The following is a 19,833-nucleotide window of genomic DNA, read 5'->3' as shown; positions in this document are numbered from 1 at the left end:
AGTTTGGTGCCTGTGCGTGCTGCTGGTGCTGCCGAACCGTCCCTTGGTGCGCCAGTTTGGTGCGTCTGTGCGTGCCACAACAAAATACTGCCCTGCCCTCGCGGAGGGCAGGGCAGTGTTTCCAAATTGAAGTCCCGTGTTCGAGACTTGGCCAATGCACACGCTACTATTTTTCCTTGGCTTTCTTGGCACCATAATGAGGCCTAGTTCCTTGCTTCCTCATTGTGCCGTGTTCGATTCTTGTGGCAAGCATTGGTAGGCTTTTTCCTTTGATTTATTTTCCATGAAGGCCCGATACTGCCCTTGTGGAGGGCAGGGCAAGGTTTTTCTCTTCTTTGATCCAAGGCACAATTTTGTGCTCTGCCCTTGTCGTGGGCAGGGCAGAGTTGCCTCTCAAGCCTTGTTTCCTTATGTTGCCCTCCTAGAGGGCAGTTTGCCCTTGTGGAGGGCAATGCTTGCTCCCTTCTTTATGCGCCACGCCTTTTTCTCCTTGGGCCACGCTTTCTTAAGCCACGCTTTCTCTTTTCTTCTTTTCTTCACCTACAATCAACCAAAACAACTACTCAAAGTATCACTAAATTCATAAGGCTTACAAATCAATTAAAATTCAATTAAAATTAGCTTAAACCTCATGAGTTAGCATCAATTTAATGGTAGTTGCTTGATCTAAAGAAGTTATGTATTTTCATTCCAAATCACTTACTTAGGATGCAAGAAAGTGCATAAAGACTAATAAAACAAGTGAAATTAGCTTGAAAAATGGGTATATGATGACTTGTCATCAGTCTCTAGCTCGGAGATGAAACCACGGCTATCTATTGTTTGATAGATTAATGAATAATTGACAAAAGTACACATAAAAAAATATAAAAAATAAAATAAAAATATTTAAATTATTATAAAATAATATGATATATTTCAAAGATTATTCTCATAAGTTAAAATTGTTTTTTTATTATTTAATATTTTGTTGATCTAACCTAAAATTACAATCATGCAATTTGTAATCTCTAGAACTGCTATATAACAACTTAAAAAATCATTTTCAGTTTGTTTTTATCTCTTGATCCAAAGTTGCATATACAACTAAAAAAAGTAATTTTGACTTGTAAAAACAATATTTGAAATGCACTACTAAACTATATTTTCATTTTTCGGATATACTTTTGTCTTGTGTATACTCTTTTGTGTGTAAGTATTTTCGTCTTTTTATTATTTTTTTTGGTAACTTTTTGACTTTTTATTATAATATTAATAATTGAATAAAGTTATCACTTTTACTACTATGAAAAAGTAAAATATTAATAATTCTAACCATTTAAAAGTTTAAAATAAAAATATATCTATAATTAAAAGATAATTCTATATGAAAAATAAATATGCAAACACTATTCTTTGATTAAATTACTCTGCTAACTATATTTTCACTAAATTCATCTATAGTTTAAAATTTTTTTAACTCGATTCCTATACCATTTTAAAATTTGTAATTAAATTCTAAAAATGTTATTTATACCCTAAAATCAATCACCAAAATTAGTCATTATATATTTATGTATGCTACATTAAAATAACTTTTATGCGACGTTTTTTTTTATTGTTTGGCGACGATCTTAACCGTCACTAAATATTTTTGGAATGGTTAAAAAACCATCATAGATTTAAGAGTCGCCAGCTGATATAGTGACTATTTTGGACCATCATTGGTAAGGAGTGTCACTAAACTGTTTGTGACGGTTTTTGAAGTATAAAACCATCACTAATTTACAACACTTGTCAGTTTGCTTTTAATGTTGTATTTCACGACATTTTAAAATTGTCATTAAATTACTAATCATGTGACAGATTTTTTTTATATTTCGTGACTGTTTTAAACCGTCATAACATTTTTAACGACAATTTAAAATTGTCACTAAATTACTAGTTCATATGAATGATAGTTTTTAAATATAGTGACTATTTAAACTGTTACAATATTAGTAATGGTTTCTCGATTTGAAACTTTCACTAAGTTACTAATTTCTGTGACAGTTTTTTCCTGTATTTAGTGACTGTTTTAAACTTTCATAATCTTTCCAACATCAAAGATTTTTTTATTAATTATTACAAGATTTATTTCTATTATAAATAATAATTTATATGTATATAAACACTACAACATCAAAAGTTTCCTTCTCAATAAAACCTTCTACATCAAAATATTTATACAATCAAAGATCTAATTCATTGTTCATCTAATTCATAATTTATGTATCAATAAATAGTAAATACTACCATACACAATACAAGTATTGCACCTATAACATAATTCACACTACATAAAAAAAGTCTATGGTCACAGTAAAAAGCCGTGACCATAGTTAGTGAAAAGGGTGACCATAGGTCTATGGTAACGGTTTTTTCACCGTGGCCTATTCTGTCGTGGCTACAAACCTATGGTCACAGTTTTTTTATCTATGGTCATGGTTGTAGTGTTCAAATTATGGCACTTTAGACCACGTTCTTTTACCGTGACCATAGGTTAATCTATGGTCACGCGTAAAAATTGTGACCATAGGTTGCTCTATGGTCACTCTTTTATTAAAACTGTAACCATAGCCTAATCTATGGTCACAGTTTAAGCATGACCATAGCTTTTTATGCTCACCCTTTTGTAAAACCATGGCTATAGATTAGTCTATGGTCATCCCACTTTAAAATTGTGACCACAGCCTCTATGATCACCCCACCCTGAAACCGTGACCATAGCCTTATCTATGGTCATGCTTTTTCACCGTGACCATAACCTTTATGGTCACCCCACCTTGAAATTGTAACCATAGCTTATATAAAATTGAATAAAAAATATCAATTAATTTTTTTATATAAATATAATTGCTATGCTTAGTGTGTGACTCGTTGATTTTTTAGAGTGGTTAGAGTTCGACAATAAAATAAATGACTTATAGGATGAATTCATTAATAACTAAGTACTAACCAACTCATCGCTTCGCATTATCTGGATTTAAAGAATTAATCTAAAAATCGAAATAAAATCAAGATATCATATTTTGGTAGTAGAATTATAACAACTGAGATATTGGATAAAAAAAAATAAAAACGAATCTGATTATAAGTTGTAAAGCAATAAGAATATACAGATAAAAATGAAGGGTGAAAGAAAGAAAAAAGATATATCAATGATATAGAATTCGAATATGTAAAGGTCTTATGGTTATCTCATAAAAAGGGGAAGTGTAATAAAGCATCAACATTAACTAAATCCATATATAGATATATATATTCCCAAAATAAACAAATCAAGAGCACCGAGTCAATAAAAACTGAGAAGGTTGATTCAAGAAAAAAGAAATATATATAATTTGGAATTGTATTTGCGAGGCTCCATTGTAGAATTCCAGACCTAATCATCAATCGAGAAGCGATGGGAACGACGAAAACCGTGAATACCTAAGATTCATTTGACGGGAGGGATGGCGGAACGAACTAAGAACCAATTCATTTTTTTGAAGAGTCGCAGGATAACCCTAGATTACATCTAAAATAAAATGGATAAGGAGTAAATATTCGCCCGCGAAATCTTTGTTTTTTTATTTCGAAATTGAGCCAATCCAATACCACCAGAAATAAATAAAATAAGGATTTGTTAGAATCTTATGCTCTAATAGAACAACATTATCTAGTTATATATTTAACTATATATAGGGGGCAAATTTTCTAATAAATGTCTAGTTCTATATAAAAATCAAAACAAGATATACTAATTTCCAATTGATCAATCATTCCTATGAAATATTAAAATAAAAAAACCTCATGATTCAATTATTCATTAAACATATGTATATACGGTATATTTTTTTATTGGTATTGGTTAAATCCATTTTTGTAATTGTTTTATTCGCGAGGAGCCGTATGAGGTGAAAATCTCATGTACGGTTCTGGAATAGCGATGGGATTTCTAAACAACCATCAACTATAACCCCAAAAGAACCAGATTCCGTAAGCAACATAGAGGAAGAATGAAAGGAATATCCTATCGGGGTAATCATATTTGCTTTGGAAGATATGCTCTTCAGGCACTTGAACCCGCTTGGATCACATCTAGACAAATAGAAGCAGGTCGGCGGACAATATATATATATATATATATATATATAGTATTTTGTCCCTCTTAAAGGTTGATTTGGAGAAACAGGTTTAGTATGCAGTCTTTTCGGATGTCTTTTGGGTTGTATATATGTATTTAGAATCTGGCCGGCCTTAACTTCGCATGTCGAGTCTAGAGTTTGATAATTGTATCTTTGGAACTCTGATCCTTGTACGTATATTACTTTTTTCCTTTTGATCTTTTTATCTTTATACTCTTATCCGAACGAGTGTGATACGATTTTTGCTTTTGTTTAGCTTCTTCTTCAAGGCTCCTAGTTATAACTTCTTTCAATATATATATATATATATATATATATATATATATATATATATATATATATATATATATATATATATATATGTCTTTTATTTTAGAGGTCGTAATATCTCGCCACCTCTACTTTACCACTTAAGCGTAAGGCTCTGTGTGGTATGATGTTACACATTTGGCACCCAAAGCCCACAAATTCTCACTCTCAGGGGTTCAACGCCCGATGATTAGCCTTGGCACCGAACACATTCAAGGAAAAATAAGACTAGGTCTTGACACCCAGAATTTAAAATGCACTGATGCTTAATGCAGAGGCCAGTGCCAAGCCCCCAAGAAGCTAGAAGACTGGGTGCCTAGCACCACCATCCAAAGTCCAACACAAGCACTCTGAAGCCCAGTGTTAATAGCTCATGTCCAGCGACCATGCCCAATGTCTCTCTCAAGATACCGTGATTCAGCCTACACACTCTAAATACTTAGGATTTGAATAATTTGAAAGTGCTTAGTTATTGTTAGCTTTTTCTAGAAGGAGATGAGTTGGTTTAATTTGAATTTGAATTGTTATTTTAGTTATCTTATTCTTCAAGAAGATAAGATTAGTTTAGTTTAGTTTAAGTTAGGTTAGGATTTAGATTATAAATAAATGACTAATGGTTCATTGAGGATCATCCAGCATCTCATATTCATTAGTTTTAGTTTATTTTTTTATTTGCCATGAGTCACTAATTATTTCGTGTTAAGGTTAGGATCCCTGTTAAGTTTTTTGGATTGGTGATTAATTGTTTCTTTTATTCTGATTAATGCATTGATAATTTTTTAAAAATTGAATTTTGTTCTTATTAATGATTAGAAGTATTGAAAAATATTCTAACTTTATCTTGGATTCCTTTATTATCTTGGGAAATTTCTCACGATTACATTGAAACTCATTCTCATAATTTTTCAAACTGACTAATGATAGCTTGTGAAAGGTTGAGTGAATTTAAATCAGAATTGTGCTTAACCTCTTTTTCTTAATTAATTGATCAAGGAATTAGCGATTAAATAAGATAAAGAGAAATTAAATTGCCAAAGGATTGAGGTTTGATTATATATGATTTGTCATGAAATTATCTTGCATGAATTAAAGTAAATAAATATGAACATTTCCTTTTCTGAAAATTTAATATCTTTGAAACCTTAACATCTCCATTCATTTTTTTTTCTAATTATTCATAAGCATCCATTCATACTATACATTATTGTTATTATTTCAAGATCTCATCCACTATAAAAGTTCGTTGATCTAATTAGAGGTTTGTTTAGAAGTTACTTGCTCAATCCTTTAATCTTCGTGGGAACGATATCCACTCACTGTGGTATTACTTGAAGCGATTTGGTGCACTTGCCTATTTAGTCCATCAAGTTTTTGGCTATCACCGATATATATCTGATCTAAATTGTGAAACTTGTTGCAATACTTTGCACACCGTAAAAGTCTTCTCCAAGAATTAGACTCGGATACATTTATGTGTGTAGAGAGGTAAAGGAATAAAACTCTTGTGTGTTGGTCTTAGTCTCATTTATTCTTATCATACATATATATAGTATGAGATTTGTAATTGATTTTAGATTTGAATCTCAATTCAAATCTTATCTTATCTTATTTCAAATTGAAATCTTATTAATCAAATTACAACTCAATTTGAAACAGAATCATTTAGGATCTTATCCATATTTAAAACTCATCATAGAATAAAAAATTAATTATTTAATATTTTTAATTATTATATTATTATATTCATGGTGCTAGTAATGAATATAATAATATTCTATTTGAATTAATATAATTATTTATTTTAATCAAATAAAAATAATAATTAAATAATTTTCTACCAAGGATTAGAACACTACTTAGTGTGTGACCTCATATATTCAAAACTAAGTGAGTAGTGAACTAATTAAACAAAATTTATAAATCAAGGTTGGCGTCTAGCAATAATCTTTGACGATCCGATAGTATGAAGTGATAATATTTTTACTAAAAATCCAAGAAGAACAAAAATATAATTTCTTCCATCTTTTCAGCTTTTGGCTAACTCTTAGAGTACGATTTGATTGTCTAATTCTAACTTGTTACTATTATTTTAATGAAATATGAATGATCTAAAAAACTCATCTCTTTATTCATTCAAACTATTTGGCCAAGGTTTTGTTTAATTTATTCATTATAATCGTAGAGTTTGAATTTATTACCATAGTTAATGGATTTAATATTGACTAATCATTAATTCTACAAATATTTAAATCATACCCAATACCGTTCAACTAGCCCCGTAGGGTATTAGGTGTCCGAAATCAAAGTATAATAAATACTTTGTTAATTACTATGATGATCACAGGTCAAAGAAAAATTCTAACATTATGTTCATCATGAAAATATCCTATTGACAAATATACAGTAATTATAACCATTAGGAATTTTCAGAGTGAATCAGTTCAATGATCATATCTCTATATATACCATTTATATATATAATTTAATAAATAAACTCAATTAATCTTCATCCAATGAACATTATATATATATATATATTCAGATTATTATGACCACTATCATAATGATAAATATCTCAATTTAATCAATGACCTTATTATATTAACCCTTTAATATAATAATAACAATAACAAATTATTTGAAACATGATAGATTGCATTGTGTTCATACTACTTATTCCGAAAAATCTCCCACTTGCACGAGAGCGATTGGATCTTGGGCATACTATTATCTCAATAATCTTCCACCTGCACTAAAGTTAATTAATCATGTGTATGATTCTTTAATGCACATTTGTATTTATCAAAACTCTTTTAAACTTAAACACCTTGGCTTTTTGAGTATGTGCACTTGATATTTTGCAAAATACACCTAGTGCATAATAAATGTCAAGTTTTTTCTTAAAACATGAAATCTCCCATTACAATTGTGCGAAATTTTATTTTAAGGACAATTCTTATTAAAGATGATTCTAACGTCTTTCAGTTGATAATTTCTTTTAAAATCATTTGTAACACCCTAACTATCAAAATGTCATGCTTCTGGTTGCGCCACTTTGATAGCTCGGGTATTACGACTACTCTTATAATATTTAATACTAAAATATGAGCCTGTTTAAATCTTAAAAAAATGTATTGCCGCTTAAAAGAATTTTTAAATGATAACATACATCCATACTAATATCAATACTTACAAAGGATACACACACACACACACATACTTATTAATAATTTTACAAGCATTACATAATCAAATTCCTATCCCTCTTATAAAAACTTATAAGGATAAAGGCAAGGGAAAAAGTAACTAATATAACACAGCACAACATTTAAATAGAAATGAAATAACTAAGCTCTTCCAAACTTCGTCGTCCATAACCTGAAAAGGAAAAGACCTGTAGGGGAGTGAGAACATCGTCCTCGCTGGTTCTCACTATAGGGTAAGAGAATTACTATAATAGGATACGTGAAAACAAAACCGTTATAGTGATTAATACTGCCTTATGCACCTTTTCAAAGCCAAAGGTTTAATATCAATAATCCAAAATCCTTTCTAAAAGAGAAAACTGTTAATTCTTCAAAAGTACAAAGCCTTTTTAAAAGGTTTTCCTAGACAATATGAATGACCAAGCTGTTCCAAGTATAGGTTTATTAAGTCTATGCTGAATCAGTTCAGTTTTTCATACTTTTCTAAACCAAAAACACACTAAACACGGCCTTCGGCCCATCTCATAATCGACTACGGCCTTAGACCCAAATAACTCAATCCACAGCCAATCCATCACAATCCACCCAGTTTTTAATCACAATCACAAGTAAGATTCAAGCACAATTAATCAGTTACTTCAAGTAGAGTAGTTAGCAATTAAACATAATTATTCACCTAGATAAACCAAGTACAGTATGCACACCCAAACAATGTCACATAGATGCATATGATTGATGCCTGTCCTAGTGGCTAATGAGTCTCATCTATTGGTTATAAAGTCAACCCGACAAGTCCTGGTAGCTAACCATTGGACTGTCCCTCTGTTGTGCATCCCCAACTCGAGAAATTTCCAATCATAATCATATAATATACAGCACCCACACTGGTGTTTATCCAAGGTGGGGAGCTCATCTGGAACTTTCATAGTGTCCGGCCACACTTACGACATAGGGTCAACAAAGTATCGGGTCTCAACCTAGAGTACGTGGTGGCTAGCTACTACTTTCACCCAGGAAAACTCGTGTCTCAGATATTTGAAAGTGCCTCAACTCACATTGTCAATCAATAATCATGTACATGTATATACCAATGTTTTGAAAACCGGTTCGAATCGATTAATCGAACCGGTCGAACCGTAAATCGTTAGCAAACACGATTCAAACAGATAGCAAAACCGACAAATTTAGAAATCGGAGTTGAACTGCCGAACTAGTCGGGAATCATTCGGTCGAACCGAACCGTAACCTGGTCAATTTTTGAAATTGACTAGCAAAACGCTGCGTTTTGCATGCTGAAGAAAGGGCCAAAGGGGAATGAACCCTAGTCTCACCCACAGACCCACTCACACCTCTCCTCTCGAGCCTCCATAGTCCACTCTCACCTCTCACTTTCAGTTCTCACGTCTCCGATCTCCACCTCGAGCGTTCGGCACAACTTCCGTCCAGGCCCGCCGTCGCAACGTCCGTGGAGACACCACCACTGTTCGTACAGCCACGCTCCATTGCCAAGTCAGCCCTCAAAAATCGCAGCCACTGCCAGCGCCACTTTTCGTCGCGTAGTTGGGGACCACCAGTGCCAGCTCTATTCAACCCTGCCACCCCTTCAGCCACCTCTTGCTAGCCACTGTCCTTGTCCCCGTCAGCTCTGCATTTTTCCAAACTTCCAGCTTCTAACCTGAGGTATGAATTATGATTTTTGTAATAATAATTGTTGAAGCATTGATTAATTATTAAAGGATGATTAATTAAATTTTTTTATAATTATTGTTAGTTCAGTTCTGTTCAAGCTTGTTCGAAGGTTACTTTGAAGCTTTGTGAAGTGTGAAGTGTGAACTGTGAATTGCAATTTTTTTTTATTTTTCTCCCCTAAATTCGGTTTTTTATGCTCTGTTTAGAAATTATTGAATGATTATTGAATGTTTTGTGTTTTTGTTGAATGATTATTTGATTCTTGATTAGCACTGGATGCTCTGCTTTGTTTGTGTACTATTTCTATGCTGTGTTTGTGATTTTTTTTTTGGGTAATTCAATAGGTTAACAATAAACTTGCTGTTTAATAATATTTTCTTCGATTGTTAATCTCGATAATTCAATAGGAAGCAGATATAAAAGCAAAGCTTTCAAGTCTGTGTGAGTTGCTGTCCATGTCCTGGTAAATAGATTGCAAGTTAATGTTATTTCCTTTAGTTTTAATGTTGGATTTTGAAACTAACCCTAATTTTTTGCTTCTCAGGAATAAAAATAAAAAATCAAAGAAATAGAAAAGAAGCAAGTATTATTAGTTAAATTCAATTCTGAGTTTTATTGGCTGGACAATTATGTGAACATTATTACTGCTTGTGAGCTAAAATCTTTAGATTTAATTACTTTTTGTCTGGTAATTATTGGTTGGACAATTATGGTGTTTAGGGTTTTTAATTTGTTTTGTTTGGAATATGAAGGACGAGCTTAAGAGAAGCTTGCTAGAATCTATGATGTTAAGAACCCCAACACTGCGTTCGTGCTCAAGTTCCACACCCATTATAGAGGGGGCAAATCCACTGATTTTGGTTTGATTTATGATACTTTTGAGAATGCTAAGAGGTATGAGCCTAAGTACAAACTTATTAGGGTAAGATAACTATTTTTTGTTCTTCTGATGTGGTTTTTGTTCATGAGTGTAATTGCTATAGAATGAGAAATACTTTCATCCAATTAGAATGTATGAGAACCATTTTTTGTTCTTCTAATGTATTTTTATTTATAATTTATTTATTATTTTATTATAAAATGATTTTTTTGGTTGGACCACGGTTGAACCGGTTGGACCAGTAAACTAGTGAACCAGTGATTAGAGCGGTTCGATGATCGATTCGATTTTCAAAACCTTGGTACATACCCAACCATAATTCAATATTTATCATAGCCATCCGGCTCATAACATAATCCATAGCCAGCCATTTGGCTCATAACATACCCAACCATTTCTTTTACCTGAACCAAAACCAATTTCAATCCCATAATAAAAATCTGAAGTGTTTCCAACGGCTCGGAAATCATTTTAGTTTTGCTAAACCAGAATTCAAAGAATACTTTAAACATTTCCTAAAATGTCAAAAAATTAGATTTGTCAATCGAAATCTAAGTTCTTTCAAAGTCACAAAAACTCTTCCAAATAAAAATCTTTAAATTAAATTAAAAAAACATAAACCCTTTTCAACTTTAAAACAGCCTTAAAGCATAAATCTCTTTCGAATGACTTGCACCCAAAAACATAATATTTTTCTTAGGAAACAAGGCGAAGTCATAATTCTCTCTTCAATAATTATTTTCAAAGTATAATTTCATCGCTTTCATAAATTATTCAAGTAAAGATAATAAAAGTATTAAATTCACAATTCTCCAAGTAAAGTAGTAAAGGCCTTAAATTCATAAATTTTCAAATAACATTTCAAATAAAGACTTGGATTTTATAGGAATTTCAGCAGCACCTCTGCTAAAACTTGGACTTTGCCACCCTTTACGGGTCCCAAGCAAACCAATCTGCAACCTTCTCCAACGGGTTCAAAACCAAATCAGTTAAAAGTCAAGTTGGATCCACGGTGCACGAAACTGGCTCCGCAGAATTCGCACAGATAGATCGACAAGTATACCGGGTCGTCAAAGTAATACCTGAGGTGAGTCAAAGTCGATCCCACGAAGATTATTGGTTTGAGCAAGCAGTGGACACCTTGCAGATCTTAGTTAGACAGATAGAAATTATAGTTTGTCATGAAAAGCATATAAAACTGATAAATAGAACGTTACTAAGTAGATAGGAATTCAATGGTGATAGAACGGTTGAGGCTTCGGAGATGCTTTGTCTTTCCGGATTAACTTTTCTTACTGTCTTCTTCAATAACCTTCTAATTCCTTCAATGGAAGCCATAAGTGATTAACTCATGTCTTCTCATCAAGTTAACCTCCTCTACTACAGCAATCTACCACATTGAGATGACTCATGTCCTCTCATCAAGCCACCTCCAGGTTTCTCACTGTAGCAGAAGATAAAGCTCTAAGCAGTCTACTCCCCTTCACAATCCTACTCAAGGTGCCACAAACAAGGCAGATCCTCCGGATAAGAAAGTGTTACTTCTTTGGCTCTAGCCTTAACGCCACAGAAACTTCACGCACCCATAGTCAATGGGATTATATGTCACATATCCAAAGTTGCTCAGATGCTCTATTGAAATCCGCAATATATTCTCTAGCTTTAGTTCAATGCTATACGGGCCAGGAATCGCACGGAACTCATATAGAACATGGGTGATTGTCACATGTCACCCTCAATTTATGAGATGAAGAACGAGGTTGCATAAGAGAATAGAATCATACATATTGAATGAAAATAGTAATACTATTGATCCATGAAACTCAGCAGAGCTCCTAACCTTAACCTTAGGAGGTTAGTGACTCATGCTGTTCGAAAATACAATGGAAAAAGTAAAAATGGGCAAGAGTCCCCTAACAAGGGTGAACTCTTGTATATATATATACTAATCTGCTAACTAGGAATTACAGAAATAAGATAAACAAGTCTTGTAGTGTGAAAATCCACTTCTAGGGCCCACTTGGTGAGTGTTTGGACTGAGTTTGAGTGTTTCTCACGAGCTAGTATCCCTTAAGGGCATTGAATGCTAGCTAGGGACTCCATTCTGGGCGTTGGACGCCAGCTGCTCCCCTGTGGGTGCTGGACGCCAGGAATAGGGCTAGTGGCTGGCGTTGAACGCCAGTTTTGGGCCTTCATTTCCAAAGCAAAGTATAGACTATTATATATTTCTGGAAGTTCCTAGATGTTAGCTTTCCATAGCCATTGAGAGTGTGCCATTTGGACCTCTGTAACTCCAGAAAAGCTCGTTCGAGTACATGAAGGTCAGATCCTGACACCATCTGCAGTGCTTTCTCTGCTTCTGAATTAGACTTTTGCTCAAACTCCTCAATTTCAGCCAGAAAATACCTAAAATCACCATAAAACACAAACTCAAAGTAGAATCCAAAAGGTGAATTTTTTACTAAAACCTATGAAACATAATAAAACTTAAGCAAAACATAATGAAAATTATATGAAAATGATGACAAAAAACGTATAAAATATCCGGTCATCAATCCAAAATTTTATACCATTTTCACATTTCAAGAAAACCAATTCAACCTCAAATCCAATTCCAACGGATTAAAATCAATTTCAACACTTTAAAGAAACTACTTTAGAGAAACACTTAAAAAATAGTCCGTTTCACAAAACCCAACAATAATCCAGTCAAACAAACATTCACATCCATCCAAGACAATCAAACAATACACAAGACTTATACACTCTATTTGGTGTTTGGTGGATATGGATTAAGGTCATATGGAGGTGTTTGGTGAGAAGAGGCTTGTGAGTATGGTTGGGGGCTGTGTTGAGGATATGACTCATAGGCATATGGTGGTGGTTCTTGAAAGTCACAAGGAGATTCACCATAGCCATTAGATTGGTATGCATCATAGAATGACTCTTCTCCATAGTGCATTGGTGGAGGTTGTTGCCATGAGGATTGATCATATGCATATGGCTCCTCCCACCTTTGGTTGTCCCATCCTTGATACATCTCTTCATTGTAATCACCACTTCCTACAACATAGTTGTAATCACACTCATAGCCAAAGTGAGAATTCATGATGAAAAGAGAAAACAAAATCAAAAGTTAATAAGAAACAAAGAAAATCAAATCTTAAAACTAACAAAAACCAACAAGCAATCCAAAAAAAAAGTCAAGCTATTCACACTATTTACATATATACAATAACCAATAACATAACACCATTGCAATCCCTGGTCGTGGATGAGAGATAAGAAATGTGAATGACAAGGAAAATAAACTAACAACTAACAAAGGTCGTGGCAAGGGTTGGTGGTCAATGATCTCTATCCTAATCACTAACCACAACATGAGAATTGGCAAGGATCAATCCCATTAAGTCATCCTCTAACTAGTAGTAAAGGAAAGTTAAATGAGCTATATCAATCCTAGTCCATAAATCCTAGCTCTCCACTAATTGAATTAATGAGAACTAGAGTCAATGGTTCCCAATCATCAATCACTTGGACATTAGTGACTCAAGAGTTCCTAAGTTACCTTTCCAAGCCAAGAGCATAAATTCTACTCTAAAATCCTACCAATCATTTTTACAAACACTTGGAAGGCACAAAAGAAAAGCATAGTAAAATTGCAAGGAATTAAACAACAATAAATCAAATGAACAAGATCTACATGAATTACTCAAATTGCATAAAAGGAAAATAGAAGAAACAAAAGTGCATCAACATAAAAGTAGAGAATTACAAGAATTAAATGCTAAACTAGAAAGAAGAGATGTAGGAGAAGAAGAATTACAAAAGAAAAAGTAAATCAAAGCATGAATTAAACCTAGATCTAAGAGAGCCTAATCTAGATCTAACCTAATCCTAATTTTAGAGAGAAGTGAGAGCTTCTCTCTCTACAAACTAACTTTCCCTCCAAAACTAAGCTAAACTTGTAACGACCCAACTTCCAGAACGTCATGATCGTACCGAAAGTAAGGCGTTACCAACCTGCTTTCCTTTATTAACTATTTACTATTGAGCCTCTAGTTCGATATTGCGATCCAGTTTTAGTAAAAATACCAGAAAATTTTGTTTTTGAGATTTAAAATCATATAGCAAGCATCACCAAGTAATAATAATCACATAATTATTAATAATAATATCTGTCATACAAAAGATTTCAAATAAAACTCACATACAATTCCTATCCCTCTGTATAAAATAAAAATGTTAAGCAATAAGAGCGAGGGAACTTCTATGGAAGTAACTTAACTCATAAGTAAATTCTATAATCTCCCGCAGCTTCAAACGGAGTCTTCGAACCTGTGTCACTGAAAGGGTGGAAGATTTTGGGGTGAGAACAAACCACACGTTCTCAGTAGGGAATGGGAATGCCGTAAAAGTAATGAAATAGAATGCAAATAATTAATATACTCAAGGAAACTATATTTTTGTCAAACTCTTTTTGAAAATACTATTCTTTTGGTTTTACTTTACTAATTATTTACCTCTTCAAAAAATCTAAGCTCAAAACAAATTCCAAAATATAAAACTGGTCACTTTAAACATTTTTCAACCACATAGTTAATTTTCAATCACAACATCAATTCTTAATCATCATCATACATTCACCAACTACTAGCACTAACAAGAGATTCAATTCAACACACAAACAAGTCACAGCAAGGCAGACAGCACGATCACAGAGAAGTACAACGAGCAAACCCAATCAAATGCAAATGCACACACAAGGATGATGCATGTCTAGCCCCTAGTGCAGGTAATGAGCTCATTTGTCGGTTACATACCCGCTCCCGACGTTACCCAGCAACCTCTGTCTGGGTAAGGCTTTCCTGTTGGCTATACCCCTGTGTACAGGAAATAACCCCTCTGCCACCACAGGGTCCACTGCACGCAGGAAATAACACATCTGCCATTGCAGGGTTGTATGCCGACACACCTTCTGTATACAGGAAATAACCCCTCTGCCACTACAGAAATGGAACAGGTGGTCACGGTACTTCTGTAGCAGGAAATAACCCCTCTGCCTTACAGAATTAAAATATGGATCTGTACCGCAGGAAAGCGTTCTCAGTGGTCGCACCACCATCTATCTGACTGCCCTCACGCAGCAGATCATCACACAAATATCTCAGGAGTTGCCATAATGCAACAAATGACCTTTCAACAGGTCCTCTGCTTTTTATTCTCTTTTATAATCATAAATACGCAAGCGGGACAAAACCCACGCCCTTGCCAATAATTTCATAAACTGAATATCTTTCCTCAAAAGAATCAGTGTAATTATCATCATAAGTTATCATTCTCATTATTCATTTCTAGTTACATATTCTTACACAATATCTCTCTCTTTCTTTATTCAATCATGTTGTACAAACCTTATGACTTCCACTTTTACAACCTCTTAACTCAAACCAATTTTAAAACCACTTTCTAGTTTAATTTTCTTTCAAAAGACTCAAAAAAATCATTTATTTTAGATTCGCTAAATAATTTCCAAAACATCACCCTCTTACTAAAAGTAACTAAATAAAACTCTTTTTCAAGTTTACTAACTCCCAAGGACTCAAAAACCATCTCTCTTTATCATTCAAGTTCAAATATTATATAATCATTAAACTTCTAAAAAGTAATCCTTTATTTCCAACCCCAGGCATAACTCCCTTTATATTGAATAAATCTCAAAACATAACTTCTTTTATAAATAATTCAAACTTGAACATAAACATTGGTAATTCAAATTCAAAATAGTATAATTCTTTTCTTACCTAAATAAAATTGTTTTCATAATAAATTCAGCCCATACATAATACTTTAATCAATAGATAAAACTTAAATAACATAACTTTCTAAATTCAAACCTTCTAAAATAACTTTTTCAAGTAAAACCTCAGATTTTACAAAATTCCGGCAACACCTCCCCTAAAACTCGGGCTTAACCACCCTTACGGGTTCCCTCTTTCTCAACAAATCACAGCCCTTTTTCAGCAGTTGCCACAATAATATATATTCTCAACAACATTTGATAATAGTATAGAAAATCTATTTCTTAAATTCCTCTCCAAAATAATTGCCAACACAACTTGGCAGCCTGATTCCATTTTGTTTTTAAAATATCAAATGAATTCGGAATCACGCAAACTTTATATCCATGCGACCGTCTCGAATTACTTTCTATTAAATCAAAATTCATAATTTTTTCGCTGACTCTAGCTTCAGGAATAAGCAAAACCGTGACTGCTCTGCAGTGTTTTAAAACCAGAAAACAGCAGCAGCATCAACATTCGAAATTTCATATAAAATCCAAATTAAATCCAACTACCTTCAAAATTAATGTGGTTAAACATAACTCATCCAAATTTCTTTCTCAATTGGTTCCAGGGTTATACCATTTTTAATGAAGGAGTTACGTAGCTTGGAAGTTAGGTAATTTTCTGCAGAATTCTGTTTTAAAATCATTGAACACAACCTCTTCCAAGTTCCATAACTCACTTATTAAAACATGGAAAACCCTGAAATTTGAATCATATATACTAAACATACTAACTTTCACCTCACAATTGGTTGCATCTCAATATCAATCAGATTTAAAAATATAAAGCCTCAAAGTTACTGACTTAGAAAACAAACCTGACTTTTACTGCATAATACATCTTTCTTTGAAAATCCAAATCTTTAAAACCACAACTCTAACAATTCTAAATTTTTATGAAATTAAAGTATTAGGACCAAAGTTTCATTTAAAATTGGTTCCATTTCAAAATTCAAACTGGAGAATTCTAATAGAGGAAGCAAGTTGCTGCTGTGTTAGCGTTCGCAGAAAACCAGATTTGACATTCATAACTCAAAAATTCACCATAAATAAACTAATGAAAAAGCCTCAAATTCACCAATCCAGTCTATATTTCAAAGCTTAATCCAGACTTAGTTCCACGCAATTCCGATGATTCACTTCCAAAGTCATCTTTTAATCTCAAAATCAGATTTTCAGCAACTAGTTCAACATTTTAAGATTCAATCTTCCAATTATTCCTTAAGCCCAACTTCAATTAATCACTAACTAAACCCATTACAATAAACCAACTCCAGCAATAGTTTCAATTTGACCCATCAAATACCGAAATCACAATAATCTCTCATCAAACAATTTATAATTCAATCTCACAAAATCAACAAATTCAACCAAAGTTCCAATCAAAAATCTCAATCATTTCCAATCATAATTTCAGCCACACAACTCAACTAATTCAGTATAATCACGTAGAGTCAGAACTTTTCAACAATTCCATCCATATCAGAGGAAACAATATCAATTACAACTTCAAACTCACAACGAAGCCCAAAGACATTCACAGCCTTAACCTGAGTTCAATAATCCAAATTTCACAATCTCAAACTAAGCTTATTTCTATCAATTAGTCTCTCATAACAACAAAACCAATTATTCGCAGCAGCAATCCAAACTAAATTCATCAATTATCTATTCAACAGCTGTTCAATAATTAACTGGGCATATTTCAGTTTAATAAATTACACTAATTAATAATTCACAACAGCATCTAAGTTCAATCACAGCTCAGATATTCACAACGACTAACTAATTTCAAAAGCATTTCAGGACATTCATGTTGATTAAGAAATTCTTAAATATTATTAACCATTTGCACTTATCCAATAACTTGGTAGGCATTCTAAATTAAAAACGTTAAATCCCCTACCTCAGTCAGTCGAAATCCATAGAAATTGGGAATGCTGCACTCATCAACAACAACTTTAATAGCAGCCATATCATCCCAAAGTAGTAGCGGCAACAGTTTAGCACCTCCGGTCAACAGCAGCAGCATTATTTCTGATCACTCTTCACTCTCGCAGTAGTAACCACGGTGGCAACAAAATAGAGTTCAAATTCAATAAAGTCGGAAATGGAAATGAGTTCAATAGAATGTGAACTACAAATAGCTTACAATAAAATAACGGAGTAGCAACAACAGGGTTTTCGGGCAGCTCCAGTGGCGGTAACGGTTTACAGTGGAGCCAGAACAAGGCCAGAGAAGCAAAACCAACAGTTCCAGCAGTGGCAGTAGCGTCTTCTCAGATTCTAGAAACCAGAGGCAGAAGCAGAACCGGCTAGTTACTCCATTCGGTCCTCCAGCGATGATGTCCGGCGATGCAACGGCTCGGCGACGGTGGCGTGGAGCACAGCTCCTCTCCTTGGTGGCGACCCTGACCCGCGTTCGTTCTCTCTCTCTACTGGCCCCTCAACGACGACGGCGGGCGAGCTCCAGGGCAACGGTGGTGACGGCGGGACAAGATGCGACGGCAGCTTCTCGACGGTGGCGAGCTCGCAGAAATGGCGACCATGGAGACGCGGCGGGACGAGGTTGAACGGCGACGCTACAGTTCACGAGGATGACGACGATGGTGGCACGGGCTCCTTGCGGCGGCAATAGGGCAGCAGCTCTTCCCTCTCTCTTGCCTCTTTGTTTCCGTTTCTTTCTTTGTTTTGTGTGTGTATTGCGTTTTGGAAGAAGGGGGGTGGAGGCTGCGTTCAGAAGCTGAGGAAAGGGAATCATTAGGGTTAGGGTTCCTCAATTTGGGAATTAGGGTTTCTGAGTTTGATTTGGGAATTTAGGAATTAGGAATTTTATAAAAGAATATGGATAGATATGAATAGATATTTTGATAAAATTGGAGGGTAGAGTAATTTTAAAATCAAATATACTCTCTTAAAAATATCTAAGAACATTATTTATCAACATATTGCTCAGTTAAATCAATTATTTCTAATTTACATTATAAAATGAACAAGTTAATTATATTTTATAAAGTACAATTTAAATTCAAATATCAATTTTCTAGATTAAATCATACAAATCTCTATTAGTTTTCTATCTCTGAAACTTAAATTTCAATTTATAAAATAATTAATTATATTAAAAATTGTACATAAATATTAATTGACTTAAACTTAAAGTATTTATAAATATCAATCTAATCATTTCTAATAAAATAATTTCTAGGAGTTTAAATTAATAACATAATTCATTCAAAATAGGATTTATTTAAATTAAATTATACAATTCTTTTTATTTTTCAATTATCAAAATTATAATTTCAATTATACCAAATATCTAACAAAGATTATATAAAAATTCTAATTAATTTAAACTCCAATTATGATGAAACTTCATTTAATTACCTTTAGTAAAATAATTTTCTTAAAATAAAATTATCAACAAATAAAATAAATCACAAATAACTAATTATCTAATTTTCAAAAACTAGGGTTGTTACAAAACTAGACTAATGTGTCTAAGTGTATTGATTCTCCTTCAATCCTTGGCTTAAATAGCATCAGAAATGAGTTGGATTGGGCCCACAAGGCTTCTAAATTCGCAGGCCACGAGTTGCATTAAGTGAATCATGTGCAACCATCAGCGCGTACACATACAGTGCGCGTGCGCACCCCTATGCGAAATGCAACTATAGCAAATCTTATATCATTTTGAAGCCCCAGATGTTAGCTTTCCAACGCAACTAAAACCGTATCATTTGGACCTCTATA

At 33.5% G+C, this 19,833-nt stretch overlaps 1 protein-coding gene across 11 annotated transcripts; it reads right to left on the bottom strand.

Annotated features, from left to right (window-relative positions):
* Nucleotides 1-11,540: 11,540 nt before the first annotated feature.
* LOC130974974 (uncharacterized) lies at nucleotides 11,541-18,868 on the bottom strand. 11 transcript variants are annotated; one of them, XR_009084509.1, is made up of 5 exons: nucleotides 18,233-18,868; nucleotides 17,987-18,133; nucleotides 14,521-14,578; nucleotides 13,143-13,295; nucleotides 11,609-12,638 (listed from the first exon to the last, which is right to left on the bottom strand). XR_009084509.1 is itself a non-coding variant. In XM_057899807.1 (2 exons), exons 1-2 carry the CDS (start codon nucleotides 18,110-18,112, stop codon nucleotides 12,954-12,956), a joined length of 468 nt encoding a protein of 155 aa, XP_057755790.1. In that variant the 5' UTR covers nucleotides 18,113-18,226; the 3' UTR covers nucleotides 12,901-12,953. The 11 variants fall into 11 exon arrangements, 2 of the variants coding, with proteins under 2 accessions (XP_057755790.1, XP_057755791.1); XR_009084507.1 differs by lacking the exon at nucleotides 14,521-14,578 and having other exon boundaries at nucleotides 11,647-12,638; XR_009084506.1 differs by lacking the exon at nucleotides 11,609-12,638 and having other exon boundaries at nucleotides 12,901-13,295.
* Nucleotides 18,869-19,833: the final 965 nt, after the last annotated feature.

This window comes from Arachis stenosperma, chromosome 4 (assembly GCF_014773155.1).
Source record: "Arachis stenosperma cultivar V10309 chromosome 4, arast.V10309.gnm1.PFL2, whole genome shotgun sequence".
NCBI lineage: Eukaryota > Viridiplantae > Streptophyta > Magnoliopsida > Fabales > Fabaceae > Arachis > Arachis stenosperma.
Note: the sequence above shows the minus strand (reverse complement) of the source record. Positions and strands in the feature narration are given on the sequence as shown.

Bases quoted from the DNA above. Each gene is read 5' to 3' on its own strand.
- LOC130974974 (XM_057899807.1), bottom strand. From the start codon at position 18,112: ATGCTGCTGCTGTTGACCGGAGGTGCTAAACTGTTGCCGCTACTACTT. The intron at 13,296-17,986 runs GTAGGGGATTTA...ACTATGTTGTAG, and splicing joins ATGGATTTCGACTGACTGAG to GAAGTGGTGATTACAATGAA.